This window comes from Ictidomys tridecemlineatus, chromosome 4 (genome assembly GCF_052094955.1).
Source record: "Ictidomys tridecemlineatus isolate mIctTri1 chromosome 4, mIctTri1.hap1, whole genome shotgun sequence".
Lineage (NCBI taxonomy): Eukaryota > Metazoa > Chordata > Mammalia > Rodentia > Sciuridae > Ictidomys > Ictidomys tridecemlineatus.
The window spans coordinates 14729143-14750680 of NC_135480.1; the positions used below are offsets into that span (position 1 = coordinate 14729143).

At 51.1% G+C, this 21538-nt stretch overlaps 1 protein-coding gene across 4 annotated transcripts in view; it reads left to right on the forward strand.

The window, feature by feature from the left end:
• The window catches only part of Slc43a1 (solute carrier family 43 member 1), a 25095-nt gene extending 4996 nt beyond the window's left edge, over window positions 1-20099 (forward strand). For 3 of the 4 annotated variants that reach the window (XM_040284328.2, XM_040284329.2, XM_040284327.2), the window contains 13 exons: window positions 6058-6238; window positions 6351-6406; window positions 6523-6599; window positions 8936-9028; window positions 10901-11034; window positions 12433-12611; window positions 13995-14165; window positions 14251-14286; window positions 14499-14637; window positions 15980-16121; window positions 16354-16427; window positions 18306-18429; window positions 19387-20099. In XM_040284328.2, coding sequence (XP_040140262.2) covers window positions 6058-6238; window positions 6351-6406; window positions 6523-6599; window positions 8936-9028; window positions 10901-11034; window positions 12433-12611; window positions 13995-14165; window positions 14251-14286; window positions 14499-14637; window positions 15980-16121; window positions 16354-16427; window positions 18306-18429; window positions 19387-19533 — 1553 coding nt within the window. In that variant the 3' untranslated portion in view covers window positions 19534-20099. The remainder of the gene's footprint in view (window positions 1-6057; window positions 6239-6350; window positions 6407-6522; window positions 6600-8935; window positions 9029-10900; window positions 11035-12432; window positions 12612-13994; window positions 14166-14250; window positions 14287-14498; window positions 14638-15979; window positions 16122-16353; window positions 16428-18305; window positions 18430-19386) is intronic. The other variant, XM_040284330.2, reaches the window with a different exon arrangement.
• The last annotated feature ends 1439 nt before the right edge of the window (window positions 20100-21538 follow it).

A 21538-nucleotide genomic window follows, 5' to 3' on the forward strand; every position in this document is an offset into this window, starting at 1 on the left:
CTTTGTCAATATTCAAAATTATCATGACATTATGTTGGACTTTGTCAATATTCAAAATTATCATGACATATTCTGTGTCATGAATATGAAAGCATTGCTTAATCTAAGGTCACAAAGATTTACCTCTGTGTTTTCTTGGTTTTATAGTTTCAGCTCTTACACTTAGATTTTTGATCCATTTTGAGTTAATTTTTGCATATGGCAGGAGGTATCCACCTGGTATTTTGAGTTGCTCAAATGTGGGTGTGTATCTAATTTGGCTGTTTGGGATCACTAGAGGTGACCAAAGTGAACCCTTCTTTTTCTCAGAAACTTTTTGTCCCCTCTTGCAAAGCAGAGTACAACAAGCCTCTTTTCCCCCACTTCTCTCCCATTCCAGGGACTCTGGCTTAAACTCCCTCGGCTGTCGGGCTGATCAGAGATGCTGTTCCTTGTTCTATCTCAGTCATGTTGCAGATCAAAAGTGTCAACTTTCTGCTGCTTAGAGCTTCATACACTGTGGGTCTCTGCCTCCTTCTACAGTGTCCCAGGAATCTAGTATCAGACCAGGAAACTGTCCCCACAGAGGCAGGAAAGGTCTCTTCCAACTCAACTTTGTGCTGGTTACCTGATTTGAGCCAGTTACTCCATGTGTTAAAGAGGACCAATAATCCCCACCTGGTGGGGCTTCTATGAAAATGAGAGCAAGCAGCCAAAATTTAGGCTTCCGGTAAGGGCTGTGAATATGTTCTAGACCCACCTTCATTCTTCATTTGCTGTGTGCCTTAGGCAAGTCATTTATTCTTCCTGGATCTCATTTCTTTCCAAGTCTGTTAATGAGGGTACAGTTGTCACCTTCCCACCACAGAACAATGATGTGAGAATTAAAGGATGTTGTTTAATACATACGTAAAGGAGCTCATTATTGATGATTTCATTTGTGTAGGTTTTGGAGTTCTCTGGCCATACCCTCTGTCTTCTTTCTTTCTTGATGGGTATTCACCTAAAGGGACGTCACAGCTAGTGCGGGCTCTGTTACCCAGAATATAGGCAGTGGCAGCTCCGTTCATCACGCATCCTTATATATCCAGCATAAGTGCCAAAGTGATAAAACAATCAAAGAGTGCTTGGAAGCCTGAGGCAGGAGGATTGCAAGTTCAAGCAAGACTCTGTCTTAAAAAGTAAAAAGGACTGAGAATGTAGCTTAGTGGTAAAGCACCCCTGGGTTCAGTCCCTAGTACAAAAAAAAAAAAAAAACCCTAGCTATCACTAAAATTCATTAAGTCTTTACTGTTTGTGAGTTAGATTTTTAGTCTTCACCATAAAGCTGTGATACAAGTATTATAACCTCATTTTATAAAAGAGAAACCTGAAGTTCAGAGATGCTAAGTAACTTGCCTAAGGTCACCTAGCTATATTTTTTTTTGGGGGGGGGTAGTACTAGGGATTGAACTCAGGGGCACTCAACCACTGAGCCACATCCCCAGCCCTATTTTGTATTTTATTTAGAGACAGGGTCTCACTGAGTTGCTTAGTGCCTCGCTGTTGCTAAGGCTGGCTTTGAAATTGCGATCCTCCTGTCTCTGCCTCCCAAGCCACTGGGATTACAGGCATGCACCAAGGCACACAGCTCACCTAGCTATTTTATAAAGAGCAGAGTTAGGATTCAACTTCAGTTTTGACCCCAGAACCTTTCTGCTGGGCCTCATAGGAATAGCATAGATATCCCTGATCTTATGTTTCTCCTGGGAGAGACCAGCCCTAGACACGACCGGCTATGGCTCTGACCTAAGATGTTTTGGTGAATGTTACTGTGCCAAGAGCCAAAAGTGAAGCATCAGGAGGTTAGGAAGGGAACATGACGAGTGGAACAAAGAAGATGAGATCATTTTGTGAATGTGTTTGTGCCTATGTGGCAGTCTTCAGAGCCAGCCTCTCGGGTCCTTGAAACCACTGTCCCATTGCACAGATGGGATAATGAGAAAGTGCCAGCAGCATAGCTAGTAAAACCAGAATTCAACAGGTGAAAGCTCAGCCATAATCCCATTTTCCAGTGTTTCTCAGACCTGATCATTTTCAGTCCACCTTCAAGATTTTACCATACCTGGGTGCCACAAGTACTAGTATTTCAAGTGCAAATTTGCTTGAAATCTCGAGTTTGATATTGTTATACATATTATGCATATTCGTCTAATAACATATGTAGTATATAAAACATGTTATATGTAAAATATAATGTATAATATAAAATATATCATTATATCCTATATTATAAGATACTATATAGCAGTATATTATATAATAATATAACATACCATTACATAATGGTATAGTCATATATAATTAATTAGTATATATTATATGAAATAATATGTATTATGTGTCTTTATATATATACATTGTGTTCACATGTGTACGTGTGTGTTTTACCAGGGATTGAACCCAAGGGCATTTTACCACTGAGCCTCACCCCCAGCCCTTTTAAATTTGTATTTTGAGACTGGGTCTCACTAAGTAGCTCAGACTGTTCTCGAGTATTTGATTCTCCTGCCTTAGCCTCCTGAGACACTGGGATTTCAGGTGTGAAATCACCACTGCACCTGACCAAATATATATTTTTTAATACATTCACATATACATACATATGCCTGTTTCCATTATCCATTTAAATAACCAATAACTGTGAAACCTCTGAAACCATTCCATGTACCACACAAACCCATTTGAGTGCCACCTGCACTGCATACCACGCACTGAGAAACCCTGTTTCCCTGACTTCTGAGCCCAACTCTTATCACTGACTGACTGAATACATCCTCCCTGTTCCATCCCATGCCTCACTTTACCTCTCTATGAAAGTCAGGAAGTTGGATGCAAAGACTTCTATTGTAACTGCCTTAGATACAGGTCGAAGAGTTCTTTGCATCTTGGTTGAGAAGCCTTACTTTGACCAACCACTCAGTGATCAGGCCTCAGGAACTACTAGTTCATATCAGTCAAACTCACAAGAGACTGATGATAAACCAGAGGAAGTGATGTATTAATTGACCTTGAGTCGTTAGCAGTCCACTGTGGTGGATTCTCTATCACTGGAGAAGCACATGTCCTCATCAGCACTATCTGGTACTTGGGAAAAGTACCAAGCTGGCCAGTGCAAGACATCAAGGACCTATGGTGGGATGGAAAAGTGTTGGCTTTGGAGATCCTCTTGAATTTGAACTCTCCTGTTAGGAACTGGGTGACTGGCCTGGGGTTGTAGCTCAGTGGTAGAGCGCTTGCCTGGCACGTTTGAGGCACCGAGTTGGATCCTCTGCACTGCATAAAAATAAGTAAATAAAGGCATTGTGTCCATCTACAACTAAGAGAAATATTTTTAAAAAGAAGCTGGGTGACCAAGTGGTTTTGCTCTTGAGAGCCTCCTCATCTCTAATGGGGACCATTATATTCACTTTTGAGGGCTGTCGGAAGGCTTAAATGAGATTCTGTATGGAAAACTGAGGTACAAAGGGGTGTTCATTGAAAGTCAGTGGGATTGCTTATGAGGGAAATTGTCCTTTGATTGTGAAGAACTTAGGGGCAGGGTCAACCTCCAGTTCCAGGACTGCAAATTCCAATGCTAGGTCAGGTCAGGCAGATGTGATAACTGAGTACAACAGGGCAGGTGTACGATTGCATATATCTGGAAACAGAGAGATGAGGACTTGTGTGACTTTGAGAAGGCCAACCCTGGCCAAAAGGGGAGACCTCCATCCAGCTCTGGGGATGGCCAGGTCTCCTGACTATTTTTTTGTTTGTTTGTTTTGAGATGGGGATGGCCTCAAACTTTTGGGCTCAAGCAGTTCTCCTGCCTCAGCCTCCTGAGTACATACCATCATACCTGGCTGATCTTCCAACTTTTTTAAAAAATATTTTTTAGTTGTAAATGGACCTTTATTCTGTATATTTTTATGTGGTGCTGAGGATCGAACCCAGTGCCTCACACGTGCTAGGCAAGCGCTCTACCACTGAGCTGCAACTCCAGCCCCTCCAACTTTTTTAAAAATCAGAAATCTGGATATTTATGTGCTAACTCCTGAGTGTGTGTGTGTGTATGTGTGTGTGTGTACTGAGGATTGAACCCAGGGAACACTTTACCACTGAAGTACAACGCCTAGTCCTTTTAAAATTTTGAGACAGTCTCACTAAATTGCTGAGGCTGGCCTCAAACTTGTGATCTTCCTACATTAGCCTCCCCAGATGCTGGGATTATAGGTGTGCCTAGCCCTTTCTCTTTTCTTTTTATTCTGACACAGGGTCTTATTAAGTTCCCCAGGGTGGCCTTGAATTCGCTATCCTCCTGCCTCAGTCTCCTGAGTTGCTGGGATTATAGGCGAGTGCCACCATCCGGGCTACTAATCCTGATTTTAAACTGGCACCCCATTACAATTTACAACATTATAAGGGTCAACACTGCCAGCCAAGCAAAACTTGGGTGGGGTTCAATGCTGGTCATCTCATTGCAGACCCTGGTCTAAATGATCTTTCCATTTCTTCTTGCTTTTTGCACTGTCCCGACACAGTGTTGACATATGGTCAATGTCCAGGAAGTGGGTGGGGAAATGAACAGTGATCCTAAAGACCACCAAATTACAGGGTGAGCACGAACCCCAAAGCTGTGCGGTCTAACCCCCCCCCCAACCGCTTCCTCCAGGTGCCTTGGTACTCTCCCCAGCCTCCTGACAGCTGGAGACAGTGGGGGAAGTCCCCATCACCCAAGACAGTTCCTTCCGTGGGTGGCCAGTGCTCAGTCTGACAGTTCTTTATGTTGGTTCTTATGTTTACACACAAATCCAATTACCCTTTGCTGCCCGAAGGCCCTTGGGATACCTGAAGTCAGGGGTCATTGCTGTCCCCTCCCCAACATGCAGGTACCATCCCAATCCTCTTGGTTCTCTTCCAACACCTGAGACTCTTTAAATCAACATCCATTTTTTCCCTACCATCTAACATAGGCCCCTTGAAAACTAACAGCTGCCTGTCTTACTGTGGGATCCCAGCACCTGGAGGCTGTGTTCCTCTCCCCCTTCCTCAGCCATGTCCGGAGTGCCTTCCTGGAGGCAGGCACTGTGCAGGGTTCTCCATTCCCTGAGACGTCCTGAGGAGCCTGTGGCTTAGGCATTCCCTGCTCCTGTTTATAGCAGGGGGCCTGAGGCTCAGAGGCAGTTACTTGTCCAAAGTTGTCACAAAGTTGCTTGTGCAGCTAGTAAGGCTGTTAATGGAGACCCCCAGCGGTCTGCCTCCAGGGTGCGTCCTGAGTTTGCCCTTGGCAGTGCTGCCTAGTAACAAATTGGAGGTGGTGGGGCAGCCCCCTCATTGACTCAGTGAAAACTGAGTACAGTGATAATCATTCTCTGTCCCCCACATTGGCCTTTCTCATGGTCTTGTCACAACCCCAAGTTGGCAGTTTACCTTGAGGACAGGTTCTCCAGGTGAACTTTGAGAGTCACAGAGGGCAGTGCCTCAGTTTCATCGTCTGGAGGATGGGAAGACTTGTTTGACCCACGGAAGGATCGTTGAGAGTTAATGTAGGAACAGTTTAGAACGGGACCTGGAACATAAAGTGCTCAGCCAATACTGGCTTTATCAGAATGTCATTTATCTAAGTTTTAAGCGACTTCTTATCACGTGCATTAGAGTGCCTCTCAGCAGCTTTGCCCCTTGACTGGGGAGCACTTCTCTTGGAGGCCCGCAGCCCCAGAAGCTTGCACATTGAGTGAGGTTATATGAGGTAAATACTTGGACGTCCATTATCTCATTTGAGCTAGTGGAGGCCCTAGGTTGAGTGTGTATTGGCTGTCCTGGGAGCAGATACTAATTGTGGCCATTTACGGAGCTCCCAGCCCCCAGAAGAGTAAACACGACTCCAGGTCACCCCCGGGAACACCGAGGTTGGTTTGACCAGGCCTGGGACTTGAAGGCCGGGAACACCGAGGTTGGTTCAATCAGGCCTGGGACTTGAAGGCAGGACTCTGGTTCAGGCTGCTCGCATCTCAGCAGCTTGTGCTTTTCTGTACTGAATGCTCCCTTCCCCCTCCTCAGCTGAGAACATCACCACCAACACTACCCAGGACCAGCCACACCAGTGGCCCAGCTGTGACCAGCAGGAAGAGATGCTCAATCTTGGCTTTACCATTGGCTCTTTCCTGCTCAGTGCCACCACCCTGCCACTGGGGATCCTCATGGACCGCTTTGGCCCCCGGCCCCTCCGGCTGGTTGGCAGGTAAGGTGGCTGGGCTGTGGGAGCTAGAGAACTAGGAAGATGCTGCAGCCCCGGGTGGGGTGGGGCCGGGGAGGCTCACAGGTCAGTCCTGCCCTTCCCTGTGTCCCCACAGTGCTTGCTTCGCTGCATCCTGCACCCTCATGGCCTTGGCCTCTCGGGACACGGAAGGTGAGCTGTCTGACCTCTTGTGCTTCCACAAGAAGGGAATGGGTGGAACGAAGGGGGATGTCCTGGCCTCCCACAGCTCCCCAGATGCCCTCACCTGCCCCTCTCCCCCTTCCCAGTCCTGTCTCCATTGATATTCCTGGCGCTGTCTCTGAATGGGTTTGGTGGCATCTGCCTCACGTTCACTTCACTCACTGTGAGTATAACAGGCCACCCGGGTGCAGAGTGGGGTTAGCAATGGGTGGGGCACTGGTGGGGGAGGGGCTCAGAGGGTGTCCATCAGGTGCATGTGTGTGAAACTGTGCAGGTGGCAGCTATGGGTGGGTGTGGTCAGTGTGTGTTCACCTAGCCCGGGAATGTCGGATGAGCTCCATTCTAGGCACAAACACAGCCTGGGTTTGCAGCACAAACAGGATCAACCATGTCCTCACCTTCTAGGAGTTTCCATTTCAGAGCTAGGAGGAACAGAAAACCCAATAAGCAAGCAAACTCATAAACTATGTCAGTAGTCACAAGTGCTAGGAAGAAAATTAAACTGGATGATGTGATAGGGAGGGGAGAGGGAGCAGCTGGAGATGGTGTGTGTACCTTTGCCGTGTGTGTGTGTGTGTGTGTGTGTGTGTGTGTGTGTGTGTGTGTTGCTGTCCATGTGGAAGGGCAGGAGTGGGAGTGGGTAAATAGATCTATGAGGTTGAATATGAAATTGCCAACATTTGTTCGTGCTTGATCTAGAAAACTGACTTTTTCACAACTTCACCTATTACTTATGTGTGTGAGTTGTTATCAAAGTGTGTATGTTTGTAGAGGTGAGTAATATAAGGAAGGGACACGTGGAGGTAGGTGGCCTGGGCCGCCTTCGCCTTTGGTTTAGGGTTGTTTATCTTTGATGCGGCCCAACTGGGAGTTTTGGGCAGAATTTCTCCTCACCCCAGCAGCCGCCTATAATTCCAGCTGGGGACATTTCACAACTCTCAAGGAAACGGATCCCTTCCTACCCACAGCCCCTTCCCGCTGTGCAACTTGGCTTTTGTCCCCAAATCCCTCTCCCTTCTCCGGGGGCGGGCCTGCGGCTTGACCTCCCCGCACCCTGGCCCGGCCAGCCAAAGGGGCTCCGCCCGCGGCCCGCCGGCGGCTCCTCGCATCTTCACGGTCCGGTAATCTCCAGCCAATGGCAGTGGCCGGCGCCGGCCCCGCCCTCGCCCCGCCTCCCACCGGTGTTGCCCCCTGCCCGCGGGTCAGCTCCAGCCCAGCGCCCAGGGCTGCAGCGGGTTGCTGTTGGCGCCGGCTGCTTCCTATCCGCTCCCAGGCTGCGGGTAGCAGGGCTGGCCTTGTCCTCCTCCTGGTGCTGAGCTGACACGGCCCTTGAGGAGCCGGGGTCCCGGCCCTGGCCTCCTTCCCTGATGTCGTTGGCAGTGTGCCTGGCAGAGAAAGAGGGTGCCCAGGGAAACCTCTGCCCAAGTGGGGGATAACTTTGCTCCACTCCCTTTATGGAGTCACTGGGGCGGGGGCGGGGGAGGACAGCCCACTTCTCTGTGTTTAAATATTTTCCTTCTCAGAGCTATTTGAAGTCCATTTGCAGAGCCATGCTCCATTTCCCCCTCTGTGGAGGAGGGGCTCGGCTCTGCATGGCATGTAAAGTCCTACTCGTCCATGGGATGCGGTGACTTGGGGAGGGTGATAGGGCCAAAGGGGGATGTAAGCAAAGGACTTTGCCCTCTCTTCCCCTGAGGGCCTGGGTCAGGCCCGGAAACGGGACATACAATCAATCCTTGACTGGTTGGAGTTCTGCATCTGCTTTGCCCCCCAGAGCCACCTGTCATCATCAGGCTGGTTCCTGCCCCTCCCAGTCTCTGTCTCACCTCCATGGCCCTTTCCGTGATTTCTCCTAGTTCAGTAGGCTGGGGTTTTTGGGTGCCATCAAGAAGTTTAAGGGCACCATCTTAGTTATAGAGTCAGCCCTGAGCACAGCCTTCAGGCTGGATGCAGAGCAGGGGAGAAAGTCTTTAATACGCTTTGTGAACCCGAGGGCACTTCTTTCCCTCTTGGCTTCAGTTTTCTCATCTGTGAAATGAATTGAACCTGATCAGTGTTTCTTAACACCGGTTCAATGCAAGTATTTAGAGGTGTAACACAATCAAGGGGTTTCATAACCAACTTGGGCAACCCCGGATTAAATGGAATTTAAAAAGTCTCTCTAGGAGGTGCTTCTGGGAATCTTTAGGTGCTAATGTGCATTGTAGGTGTGCCAGAGGGGGTCAGAGTACAGTTTCCTATATTGATTTTGTCTTGGAACCTCCCCTCCCCACAGTGCTGGGAATCAAACCGAGCACTCTGGGCATACTAGGCAAGCGCGCTACCACTGAGTTACATCCCCAACCGAGGGCTTTTCCATTGTATCTCTTGGTGACATTGTTGCTGAAGCCTACGTTTAAGAAATGCCCCCATGGAGCCTCCAAGATTTCTAGGGGGGCTCTGGGCAAGGGGAACCCTAGGTGATGTCAGGCTATTCACGGTACCATTCTTCTCCCCCAGCTGCCCAACATGTTTGGGAACCTGCGCTCCACTTTCATGGCCCTCATGATTGGCTCCTATGTCTCTTCTGCCATCACTTTTGGAGGAATCAAGGTATGGAGGTTCTTGAGGGACCAGTAAAGTCACCTGTCTTTTTACCTTGATGCTAGAACTGGGTGTGGCTGGGTGAGTGGTGGCTATTGTGTCCAATGGCCCTGTTCCTGCCCATCATAGGTCATTTCCCACCATTGTGCAGAAAAGCACTGAAGCATCCTGGGAAGGGCCCTGGCCCTACTGCTGACCCAAAGGTCAGACATCTCCAGTCTCCTCTTTCCTTCACCCATGTCCCAGCAGACCTTTCTTTTCTCCCCTGGACCCAGTAAACTTCCTCAGCCTCTGATCTTTTCTTTGTCTAATCTGCAGTCACATGACTTCCTGACTGATATTAGAAAACTATTGCACAGACTCACAAGTCAAGGGCTCGACTCTCTGGCTTCGCTCAGCCTTTTGAGTCATACCTCCCTACTGGGGAGGCTGAGTGAGTTGGTTCAAGGTCACAAAGTGAGTCTATGCCAGGTAGCTCATGGACAGGTCAGCCTGGTGACTTGGGAGCCTAGACGCCTGAACTTGGGGCAGGCTGGGGGTCTCAGTTTCTTCCTCTATTAGACTCTGTCAAAGGCTTCTTTTATTTTTTTATTTTTGCAGTCCTAAGGCCTGAATCTAGGGCAGCTTTCAAAGTGCTATTTTTGCCTGGGCTGGGATAATTCCTTAAACTCTATGTTGGGTAGTTAATTTTTTTTTTAATTTTTATTGTTGGTTGTTCAAAACATTACAATGCTCTTGACATATCATATTTCATACATTTGATTCCAGTGGGTTATGAACTCCCATTTTTACCCCATATACAGATTGCAGAATCACATCGGGTACACATCCACTGTTTTACATATTGCCATACTAGTGTCTGATGTGTTCTGCTGCCTTTCCTATCCTCTACTATCCCCCTCCCCTCCCCTCCCCTCCCATCTTCTCTCTTTACCCCCTCTACTGTAATTCATTTCTCCCCCTTGTTGGTTTTTTTTTTCCCTTTCCCCTCACTTCCTCGGGTAGTTAATTTTTGATTTAAAAGGCACTTCTGCTCACCCTCTCATAGGAGTTGGAGAGTGTGTGAATGGGCCAGCTGTTACTCCCACACATTTGGGAGTGTGGCCCTTTTAAGTGCAGTCCTGTCCCCAGAAAGGAAAGCACCTTAAGGTCCAAAGCCAAGGAGTGGCAGAGGTTTCTCCCAGGAGGCAACTGGAGCTCTGAGCAGGAGCCTGGCAGTCATCCCAGGTGGAGAGTGTCAGGGAGGACACGAGGAACCACAGCATCTTGGTGCACAGGGACTTCACCCACTAGAGGGGATGTCTCATTGAACCCAGTCAGTGCAGAACCGAGTTGTCCTGGGGTTAGGAGGCCTTATGAGGGCAGAGGACTTTCGATCCCCATCCTCTTGGTGCAACTGGAAGCACCTGTTAAAGGTGAGATAAGGTTTTTCAGATTGGGTTTGCCTTTCCCCCAGGGAACGTGCCAGAAAGGGAAAGAATAAACACCGTTGGGTCTGGTAAACCCAGAGCTTTAATTTTCCTTTGTACAGAATATGAAATGACTTTTTTTTGTGTGTGTGTGTGAAAATAAACATTTTGTGGAACCACAGACAAAATATGCGCCTTTTTAAGACCATAATTGAGATTTCCAAGACATTCGGAGTGAGTGGCCAACAACTTCAGTACTTTGTGGAGACTACTCCACACTTCTTGAGAGGGGCTTGGGTGAATGAGAAGAAGATTGGTAGGTTTGGGGATCTGACTCTTAATTTCTGGCTTTATTTTTTTCAATTGCAAATTGAGCACAAGGAATGGGGAAGAGGAGATCTTTAAGGCATCTGAGAGCTGGGTTTGACCTCTGTGGGGCCTGGGGCCATGGGCTGTCCTGCTCCTCCCACAGCTGATCTACGATGCTGGGGTGCCCTTTGTGGTCATCATGTTCACCTGGTCTGTCCTGGCCTGCCTTATCTTTCTGAATTGTGCCCTCAACTGGCCCATGGAAGCCTTTCCTGCTCCTGAGGAAGGTGCTTACAAGTGAGTGGCTGGAGGGGTGGGGGTTTGGAGTGGGAAGGGGACTCCCCCTTGCACCACTGAAGGGGAGGCCAGGGCCCTGAGGTATGACACAATCAGCTTTGGAGAGAGACCTACATTTGGAGCCCCGCTTTGCAAACGCCTTCATTTCTCCGAGCTCTGCTTTCTCATCTGTACGGTGAGAAATTCTACCCACTCACAGGTGTTTTGAAATAATAGAGCTGGCCCATGATGGGTGGTCAAAATATGGTGACTGTTGAGCCCAGTGGTGTATGCCTGTAATCCCAGTGACTTGGAAGGCTGAGACAGGAAGACTGCAAGTTCAAGGCCAGCCTCAGCAACTTAGTGAGAACCTGTCTCAAGAAAGAAAGAGAAGTAGGGATGTAGCTCAGTGGTAAAATTCCCCTGGATTCAAACCCAGAATCAAACCAAACCAAAATCAAAACACAACACACACAGTCACTCAAAACCACCACAACAAAAACCCATAGAGAATATTATTGTTATTATCCTTTCTGTGTTTGGATATCAGAAATCTGGTACACCAGCAATAGCACCAGATACTTTTTGGACCCAAAAGGGAAGATGTAGAGGAATCAAGCAGACCACCTGCTGGGGGGCAGCTGGAATTGCAGCTCTTCCCAGCTTCATTGCGACTCAGCAGTGGCAGAGGGTGGTGCCCCACAACCAGCCACATAGGGTGGCAGTCATGTAGCTGACATATATGGAGTACCTACTCTATGCTGGCGCTGTACTTAGCTCCCATATCATTCTCTAATACCTGTGTGTCTCTGTTAGATACTTCATAAATAACAAAATGCAAGCCGGGCACAGGGGCACATGCCTGTAATCCCAGGGGCTTGGGAGGATCGAGAATTCAAAGCTAGCCTCAGCAAAAGTGAGGCACTAAGCAACTCAGTGAGACTCTTGTCTTTTTAAATAAAATACAAAATAGGGCTAGGGATGTGGCTCAGTGGTTGAGTGCCCCCGAGGTCAATCTCCAGTATCCTCCCACCCTGCAAAAAACCCCAACAACAACAAAAATAACAAGATGCAAAGAACAAAGTGATTTTCTGAAGGTCATCCCATTGAAAAGGGGGTAAGTTGAGGGCAGGCGACCTCAGAGTTTGAATTCTCCATGCTGCCTCTTCTGTAGGAACAAGTGAAAATGATTCATTTGCCGTTTGTTTGTCCATCTGTGCCTGTGCTGGTCTGTGCCTATGCTGGTCTCTGGGCCAGGCTCTGAGCCACAGAGATGAGCCCTCCATTAGGGAGCTCATTAGTGGGTCTGTCAACGCTAGGGATCCTCGACACTCTTGGGACAGGCTGGGATGGCACCCTGGAGTTGAGGGTGGCCTCTGTGTGGCTGGTTTTCTTATGCTCTGGCCTGGTTGCCTGCAGGAAGAAGGACAATCTCGCTGGATTGAACCTGGACCACAAGCTCACGGGTGACCGCTTCTACACCCATGTGACCAACGTGGGTCAGCGGCTGAGCCAGAAGGCTCCCAGCCTGGATGAGGGGGCTGACGCGTTTCTCTCATTCCAGGACGCCCGTGACACCTCAGAAGACCTTCCTGAGAGTAAGTGTCTGGTCGAGGTGCCAGCACTGGGGACCGGGAGGGTGCATTCTTACACCAGTGAACATCAGTCTCTTTCCACTTCTGTTCTCACACTACCCTGGGATGCAGGAGGAGCGCACTTCCCACTCACAGATGGGGAAGCCAAACTTCAAACAATTCTGGCAATTTCAGATTCGGGGATACCCTGCTTGGTACCCCGGGTGAGGAAGGGAGGAGCAGTCTCTTGGTCTGTCCAGCAATTGGTTCACTCAGGGTCCCCTGCAATCTCTGAGCCTGTTGTGACAGGGCAGTGGAGCCCTGTCAAAAGATGCAGCCCTCCTACTCCTGACTGTCCAGCGCCCCCTGCTGTCTGCAGGAGGAGCTGCATCCACCTGCTTGGGTCACTTCTCAAGTTGTTGACTTGGGGATATAGCTCAGTTGGTAGAGTGCTTGCCTCGCTTGCACAAGGTCCTGGGTTCAATCCCCAGCACCACACCAAAAAAAAGAAGGCGTATATCCTTTGGTGAGAGAGGATGGGGTTTGAGTCCTGCTTCCCATGCATGGGCTATGTAACTTGGGTGGATCACTTGTGCTTGATCTCACCTTCTTCACCTCTCAAACTAGCACTAATAAAACCCACTCAGCTGGGCACGGTGGTGCATGCTTGTAATCCCAACCCTGTGGGAGGCTGAGGCAGGAGGATTGCAAGTTCTAGGCCAGCCTCAGCAACTTAGCGAGGCCCTATGCAACTTAGTGAAAACCTATCTCAAAAAATAAAAAGGGCTGGAGCTGGTGTTGTGACTCAGTAGTAGAGCGCTCTGGGTTCAATTCCGGTACCAAAACCAAAACATAAGCACCCACCTAAATAGACAAGTTAGTTGTAAGGGTTGGATTACATCATGGACATGGGACCTCTTTGTAAAGTGCAAAATTGGTATGTTCAGTAGGGTCGTTATTCCCACTGCCCATCCCCATGGGACAAGTGGTCAAGGGCAGGAGCCTGAGTCAGGCCAACCTGCTGTTTCCGGTCCTGTGAGCTCAGGCAGGATCTGTTTGAACTACAGTTTCCTCATCTGTAAAATGTGGTAAAGAGCTGGGCATGGTGGCAGGCAGTTGTAATCCCAGCTACATCAGAGGCCGAGACAGGAGGATCCCTTGAATTTAGGAGTTCAAGACCAGCCTGGATAACATTGTGAGGCCCTGTAGAGGAGGTTATTGTAAGACTTGGTTCAATGGAATAGCTCATAGTAAGTGCTTCAGTTATTATTACCACACAAAACACCGGTGCTGTGGGGATAGTTACTGAGCGGTCCTTCTCCAGAATCACATAGTTAGTGTCCCAGCCCCCATTAGGCCTGCATGAGCTGGGACAAACAGAGAGAAACTGGAGTTCTGGGGGCCTAGGGGCACCCCCTGCCGTCTCTCCACAGTCGGTCCCCTTCCGCAAGAGCCTCTGCTCCCCCATTTTCCTGTGGAGCCTCGTCACCATGGGCATGACCCAGCTCCGAGTTATATTCTACATGGCCATCATGAACAAGATGCTGGAGTACCTCATGACCGGTGGCCAGGAGCATGGTGAGGCACTGCTGAGGCCCGGGGTGGGGGCATAGGAGGGTCACCCTGGCTGAGCTGGCTCACTGTGTCTCTCCCCTACCCACAGTGACCGATGAGCTGAGACAAAATGTGCAAGAGACAGGTAGGGAGATGAAAGCGGGGCCCAGGCCCGGGCCCACCCTGCTGTCGCCTGTTCCCCAGGCGCTGGGATTCCTCTGGGCCTGGGCCTACCCTGGTAACCCTGGGGATCCAAGAACCTGGGTCAGAGGGAGGCTGTTTGTCTGCTGGAAGTGGGTGGCCCTACCCACGGGGCCACTAGCATCCTGACCCCACTTCCCTCCCTGTCCTGTCCAGTTGGGTTCTACTCCTCCATCTTTGGGGCCATGCAGCTGCTGTGCCTTCTCACCTGCCCCCTCATTGGCTACCTCATGGACTGGCGGATCAAGGATTGCGTGGACTCCCCACATGAGGGCACTGCTCTCGGAGATGCCAGGTGACCTGCCCAAGGACGGAGACAGCGAGTGGTCAGACAGTGCTTTTCGTTTTCTCCATTCTTGCACATACAGTGTCTCGTTTCATTCTCCTCCGAGTCCTGGGAGGGTAGGAGTACTTCTCCACTTTTACAGATGAGGAAACGGAGGCTAGAGGGGGCGTGGCTTGCTTGGTCATAAGAATAGCTTAACAGTGAGGACTGACCCTGTGTGAGGCACCTTGTGTGATCTGCTGAGTCCTGCAGCAGCCCTCTGAGGTGGGTGCATTATTGTCCTTGTTTGCAGACGAGGAAGCTGAAACACAGGGTCACATGGTTAAGTAACTTACTCAAGACCCCACGGCAAGCTCCAGCCACTATGTCACAAAGGCCGTACTCCAAAGTGTTCTTAACCCACGAAGTCCCGAGTTTTTGATTCGTGAATGTCTCAATGAAATTGATACCGGTGCATTAAAATAGAGTAGAAGTAATAATCTAGAGCTTATATATCCAATTTGGGGAATTTGGGGATGACAGCTGATTCTGACCCAGGGCCTCTCATGAGGCTGTGGTCCACCTCGGGCCAGGGCCACAGCCATCTGAGGACTGCCTGGGGCTGCAGAGCTGCTTCCAAGCTCAGCCGCGTGGCTGTGGGTAGGAGGGTCAGTGCCTGCCCACGAGGGACCCTTGGGTCTTGAACCCACTGTGTCTGCGACGGGTCTTCTGATGGCTTTGGGTTTTTGTGTCAGTACAAATAGTCCCCATTTGTCCTGAGAGGATGGGAGAGAGACACCAGGAGAGAAGCCTCTAAGGAACAATCCAGGGGCTTCTCTCTCTACCAGCAGCGCCCCAACCTTCCTCCCTCACCCTGTGCTCCTGGTGGCCAGGGTCCATTCGCTGGCCTATTTGTCCAGGATAGATGGGCAGCGTGCCCTCACCCCAGCCTACTGACCTCTCTCCTGGGCTGGCCACGGAGCTCTTGATCATGCCAGACAGAGGAGCTTTCTGGTTGGTCAGAGGCCCAGCTGTCTAGACCGGCGGGAGAGCCGTTGTGAAACTCCCTTTTCTCTACCATTCTTCTCAGTCTTGATTCTAAAATTGCAGTGTGCATCAGAAATGCTCCGGGCATTTGTCCTGCAGACTCCTGGGCTTCACTCCTGAGGCTCTGAGACCTGGGGTCAGGCCTGCATTCTAGAAAGACATCCCCCCACCCCCAATCTGATCTTGAGTGGGAACCACACTTCGAGAGAATGGTTTTCCTGCCTTTTCTTCTGTCCCAACAATCAGGGGCAGGGGGCAGGGGGCAGGGCCTGGTTGAGAACCAGGGAAGTCCAGGTGGGGTCCAGTGATGGCTTTTTCTCCTCAGGGATGGGGTCACCACCAAGTCCACCAAACCACGCTACCGCAAGATCCAGAAGCTCACTAATGCCATCAACGCCTTCACCCTGACCAACCTCCTCCTTGTGGGTTTTGGTATCACCTGCCTAATCAGCAACCTACACCTCCAGGTGCCGCTTCCCTCTGTCCCCTCCCTCTGCCTCCCACGATCCTCCCAAGGGACCATCCACCAGGGCCTGCCTTCGGGAGGCATGGCTCTGGCCCCTGCTCGGGGCCTGTTTCCCGGGTTCCCAGGTGTTCTTAGTAGATTGGTGGCAGGTGGGGTGCGAGTGTGTAGATGACTTGGTGAGGCCCCATGTCCCTGTGCACCCCGCCTTGACGCTGTCTCCCTTTTGGTTTCAGTTTTTGACTTTTGTCCTGCACACCATAGTTCGAGGATTCTACCACTCGGCCTGTGGGGGCCTGTACGCTGCCGTGTGAGTCTTTGAGGCTGAACGCCTTTCCCAGCTTTGTCCCCGTCACAGAGAAAACCAGGGTAGAGCCAGAAGGGCCCCTCGCGTCCCTTCAGTACCTCTCCTGCATGCTGACCTCTCAGAGTTGGGGAGCTTGGGGGGGCCATCTGGTGCACTCCTCTGAGCCCCTCTGATCATGGGGAGCCCACCTCCTCCACGCCAGCCTTCCCCCCGCAGGGAGACTCCCGTTGTTGGAAATCTTCCTTGGGGGAGGCTGGAATACGTGGTTTGATGACAGAGGCGCTGGTCCCTGGGTCTGCTGTCAGAAATGGCCTCCACCGTGGCCTCCCTCCCCCGGCTGCCCTGTAGAACACCCCCCTTCCTTATGACTCTCCTTCTCCACCGGGAACAGCCCCGTGTCCCTTTCTCTCCTAGTTTCCACTGCCAGGCACTGCCGAGTGCCTCCCCTGCGGGGCGATGGAGTAATAAAGGACATTACAGTAGCGATGACAGAATCTTAACTGGTACCGGGGGCCTCGTCCGCGGCCGGTCCAGGCCAGGAGGCTTGGCCATTGCTCCCGAGTGTGAGCCTCATGGCAGCCTCTCGGCACCGAGCAGCCTGTCCGTGTCTTGAACTTGTCTCTGTGTTTGTTCAAGCCAAGGGCTCACAGTCTACCCTTGAGTCTTCTTCCTGCTCCACATTCGATCCATCGGCCTCCTGCCCACATTCCACCACCCCTTTGACTCCTTCTGACCACCATTGCTGCGACCTCGGGCCAAGCCACTGTTGGCTCCGGCTTGGATCACTGCAGTGGCCTCCAAATAGTCTCTTGAGGCTTGTCCTTCTTCAGTCCTTTTGTGTGTGTGTGTGTGTGTGTGTGTGTGTGTGTGTGTGTGTGTGTGTGGTACTAGGAATTGAACCCAGGGATGCTCTGTCACTGAACCATATTTTACTTTTCATTTTGAGGCAGGGACTCATTAAGTTGCCGAGGCTGGCCTCCAACTTGTGATCCTCCTGCCTCAGCCTTCCGGGTCACTGGGACTAGAGGTGTGCCCCACTGTGCCTGGCCTCCTCAAGTCTATTTTTACACCAGTGGCTAGAGTCCCCTCGTAGGATATACATCTCTTTGTGTCACTAGTCTCACTAGAGAGTAAAAGCCAAAGGTTTATTATGACCTAAAAATCCCCACAAGACCTGGCCCCCTCTCCTCACTCGCTCACTCTTAGGCCTCAGAAGCCCCAGCATGTTACGCCCTCGGGGTCTTTGCACTCGCTGTTCCCTCTTGCTAAAACACCCTTCCTCCAGATGTCTGCCAGGCTCACAGTTCCACCTCCTCCTCTTCTTACCTAGTCGGCCTCATCTGCTGAGGCCTTCCCAGGCCACCGTCTCCACAGTTGAAACCCCCTGACCTCCCCAGCCTCTTCTCTGCCTGACCTCTTTCCTCAGCACCTAGACCGTGCACTTGTTCACGGTCGGATGGCCACCTGCTCCATCCATGACAATGTCACCCTGTGAGGCAGGCACCTTTGCCCGCTTGGTACATAGCTTTATCCCCCAGCACCTACATCAGTGCCATTTGTGGAAAGAATAAAGAGAGCAGCCGAGTGGGTTTCATGCTGTCCCTGTTATTCGGGGAACTGGGGAACAGAGACGTTGAGCTCCTTATGATGATCACACAGAGAGGAGCTGTCAGACCCGCAGGGCTCAGGGCCCAGGCATGCCCCCTCCAGGGCAGGGACCAAGGAGCACATGCAAGGCCAGTAGTCCTCTTCCTGGGGAGGTCCTCCCTGGCCACCATCTCTAGCTAAGTTCTGCTCTGCTTGCCAAGAGAGCCAAGCCTGGGGCGGGGGCACAGTGGGGGGGCGGTTAACCCTGATTCCTGGCCACCTCTCTGTGGACAGGTTCCCATCCAACCACTTTGGGACGCTGACGGGCCTGCAGTCTCTCATCAGCGCCGTGTTCGCCCTCCTCCAGCAGCCGCTCTTCATGGTCGTCGTGGGACCCCTGCGAGGAGACTCCTTCTGGGTGAGAGCCAGGGTGGGCTCAGGGCACGGGGGAGGGGGAGGGGGACTCGTATGTGATAGCATCCCGAGCTGGTGCCCATCAGAACTCCTTGTGGAGTGTTAAGAACGCAGGTCCCCGGCCTCCTGAGCTGGCCTCTCTCAACCTGGCTCTGTTTTCAGTAAGCCCCCAGGTGAGTTGCACGGTGGGCCAGCCCTGATCCTCGAGCCCATGTTTAGGAGCCCTGGTCCCTAAGGTCCTACCAGGGGTCTCCCTGCAGCACGGAGGGTATTCGATAGGCTTTCCCTTGCATTGGACTGACATCTGCCTCCCTGAAACCAATTTCTGTCCCGTGGGGCCTCCCACATCATAAATCCTCTTCCCCCAAGAACTGTGATGAAAGATCTGCTCCCGCTCCTGGAGAATTTGCTGTGTGCCAAGCACGCTGTGTACCTTTGGGCACTTGATCTTGGCCGCAGTGGCCGAGAAAGAGGCACTTGGAGTGGAGGTGGCTGGCCCCGGGTCACACTGTGTCTTGTGGAGTGGAATGTGAACTCATTCACTCTCTTGGGCCTTGCAAGTCATCTGTCCCGCAGTCTGTCCATCTCCGTTCCTTTGCCCAGGCCTGAGAGCCGCTACTCATCACCCCACATGGCACCCCACTGGCCAATATCTGCCAGCCCATGTCCCATTGCAAAGGCAGCCTGTCCCCCAAGAGAATGCCCCATTGTGTGGCCCCCAGCCAGGCCCTGCCACTTACTAGACTCCAGGGTTTTCATCTCAGCCACTTGGCCAGGCTGCTGAGCATTAAATGAGATACTGGTGGAGCAGCGATTGCATGCACTGAGTGCTATTTCTCATTCTTCTTTAGGTCTTGGAGCAAAAATGGCTGCCTTCTCTGGGTTGGCGGCTAAGGCGGGTCTCTGAGGATGGTGAGGTTTAACCAGCACATACTTGACTTTCTCTTTCCTTTCCCTAAAGGTGAACCTGGGCCTCTTGTTATTCTCACTTCTGGGATTCCTGCTACCTTGCTACCTCTTCTACTTCCGTGCCCGGCTCCAGAGGGAGTATGTCACCAGTGAGCCAGGCCCACAGAAGATGCTCAGCACCTCCAAAGGGGCAGCATAGACGTCTGAGGCCGAGAAACTGGATGGCCGGCAACCAAGGCTTGAATAACCAAAGGGAACACCCGGACGGCTCCCTACCTGTCACATGTGCATGGAGCCCGGAGCGGTGCATTTAAAAGATACCAAGAGAAGGTCTATTTTTATAGGGACTTGCAAAAAGGGGTGGGGATAACCTTAAGACAATATTTCCCAAAGCAACCCTCCAGGGACTGAAGAAGCCTCTGTGCTGGAGGAATTGGGCCTTCTTCCTTGGACAGAGGAGACCAAGGCGTGAGGCTGCCCTTTCTCCAGGCCTTTGTCCCAGGGGCCTCGAGGGTCCTGTCTTCTGGTGCCTCTGGAGGACTGTGGGGTCAGTGAGCAGGCTACCCCTGCGGCCCCAGCTGCCAGGAGTGTGAGTTCCTGTGTGTGCTGTGACATACCTTCCCCCAGAGGAAAAGGGGCTCAAGGTACTGGCTGTGTCCTGTACAGGGTGCAGGGACAAGCCCCTTGCAGGACTGGAGGGCAGGTTCCCTCTCTGGTGCTGCTGCTCTCAGATCCAGGAGGAAATAAAAAGGGAGCAGGAGACTGGCTGGCGTGTACCTGTGCTTTGGGGCAGTGGCGGGAGGGTTGTCTGTCCCCTGTCCCTCCTCCCCCGGGGCTCAGCTGGGCATTAGGTAGTATGCTTGGGGTGCCAGGCTGTCCTCGGGCTGTCTGGCTCACCTCCCCGTTCTCTCCCTGCCTTGAGTGCCGGGAGGAAGTCTGAATCTTGCCCTCCACTTCCCAGGATTTGGGGTGCACCCAGGAAGCTGGCCTTTTTCCACCCAGTGGATCAGAGAAGGATGCTTCAGAAAGAAAACTAGGGGATGACTCAAACTTTCCCACCGAGGCATCTCTGGGGCCTGCTGAAAGCAACACTTCTTTGTAGTCTCCTATTTTATCTTAAAACTTTATGCAAATTTTAAGCTTTATGTTATGCTATATTTACATTTGCTTTTTTTTTTTTCCTCGGTTCTGGGGATTGAACCCAGGGTTCTGTATCACCGAGTGAGCTATATCCCCAGTCCTTTTTTTCTATCTTATTTTGAGACGGGGTCTTGCTAAATTGCTGAGGCTTGCCTCAAACTTGGGATCCTCCTTCCTGCCTCAGCCTCCAGATCCTTGGTGTCTCAGGCATGTGCCACCATACTCAGCTATGTGACTTTTAACATTAAAGTGAGACTTTAAAATTATCCACATTAAGGGAAGACATCATCTTTGAGGACAAGAGGCTGTTCCGGAAGATGTAGCTCATTTACCCTGCACCTACTTGTGTTCCTGGGACATAAACCTTACCAATTAAAGTCACAGAATGGAGGGGCAACTAACTGTGGTTGAGGATCTGTCCGGTTCTATACAGTGTCTCCTTTCATCCCAACAATAGCACAAGAGGTCGATATTGTCATCCTGTTTTGGAGATTGAGGAACAAGCCCAGAGAGGTTAAGGCAGAAACCAAGGACACACAGTGGTGGGTGGTGGAGCTCATCATGGAACTCAGGCAGTCTGCCTGCAGAGTCCTAACCTCAGGCCTTCCCTGGCAATCAGGGATGAAATGGAGACCCCAAGCTTCTTCCCAGTTATCAGCAGCCCTCTCTGGGCTGAGAGTGACCTTGACATCACTATCCATCCTCCTCACATTTCTATCCCTGAAAAGGACTTGGGAGATAGCATCCCGGATAAACCATATTCTCTCTGTCTTAAGTTTTCTTGAGAAGTTAATGAAACAGACTGGCCCAACTGTTTTCAATTGAGAAAATGTTCAGAGAGGTGTGGAGACTTGACCAGGTCACACTGCACATCCCTGGCTGCTCAGAGCTGACTTCCAACATTGCCTTAGCAAAATACAAGATCAGAGTTAGCGCCCACCAGGGGATCCTGCCGGTTCCCAGAGGCCCTGCCCGGATCTCACTGCATCTCTCCGGCCGGGATCTTGGCTTTCCCAAGATTGAGCAAGAAACTTGAGATCCCACCGGATTCTGGGTGGGAAGCA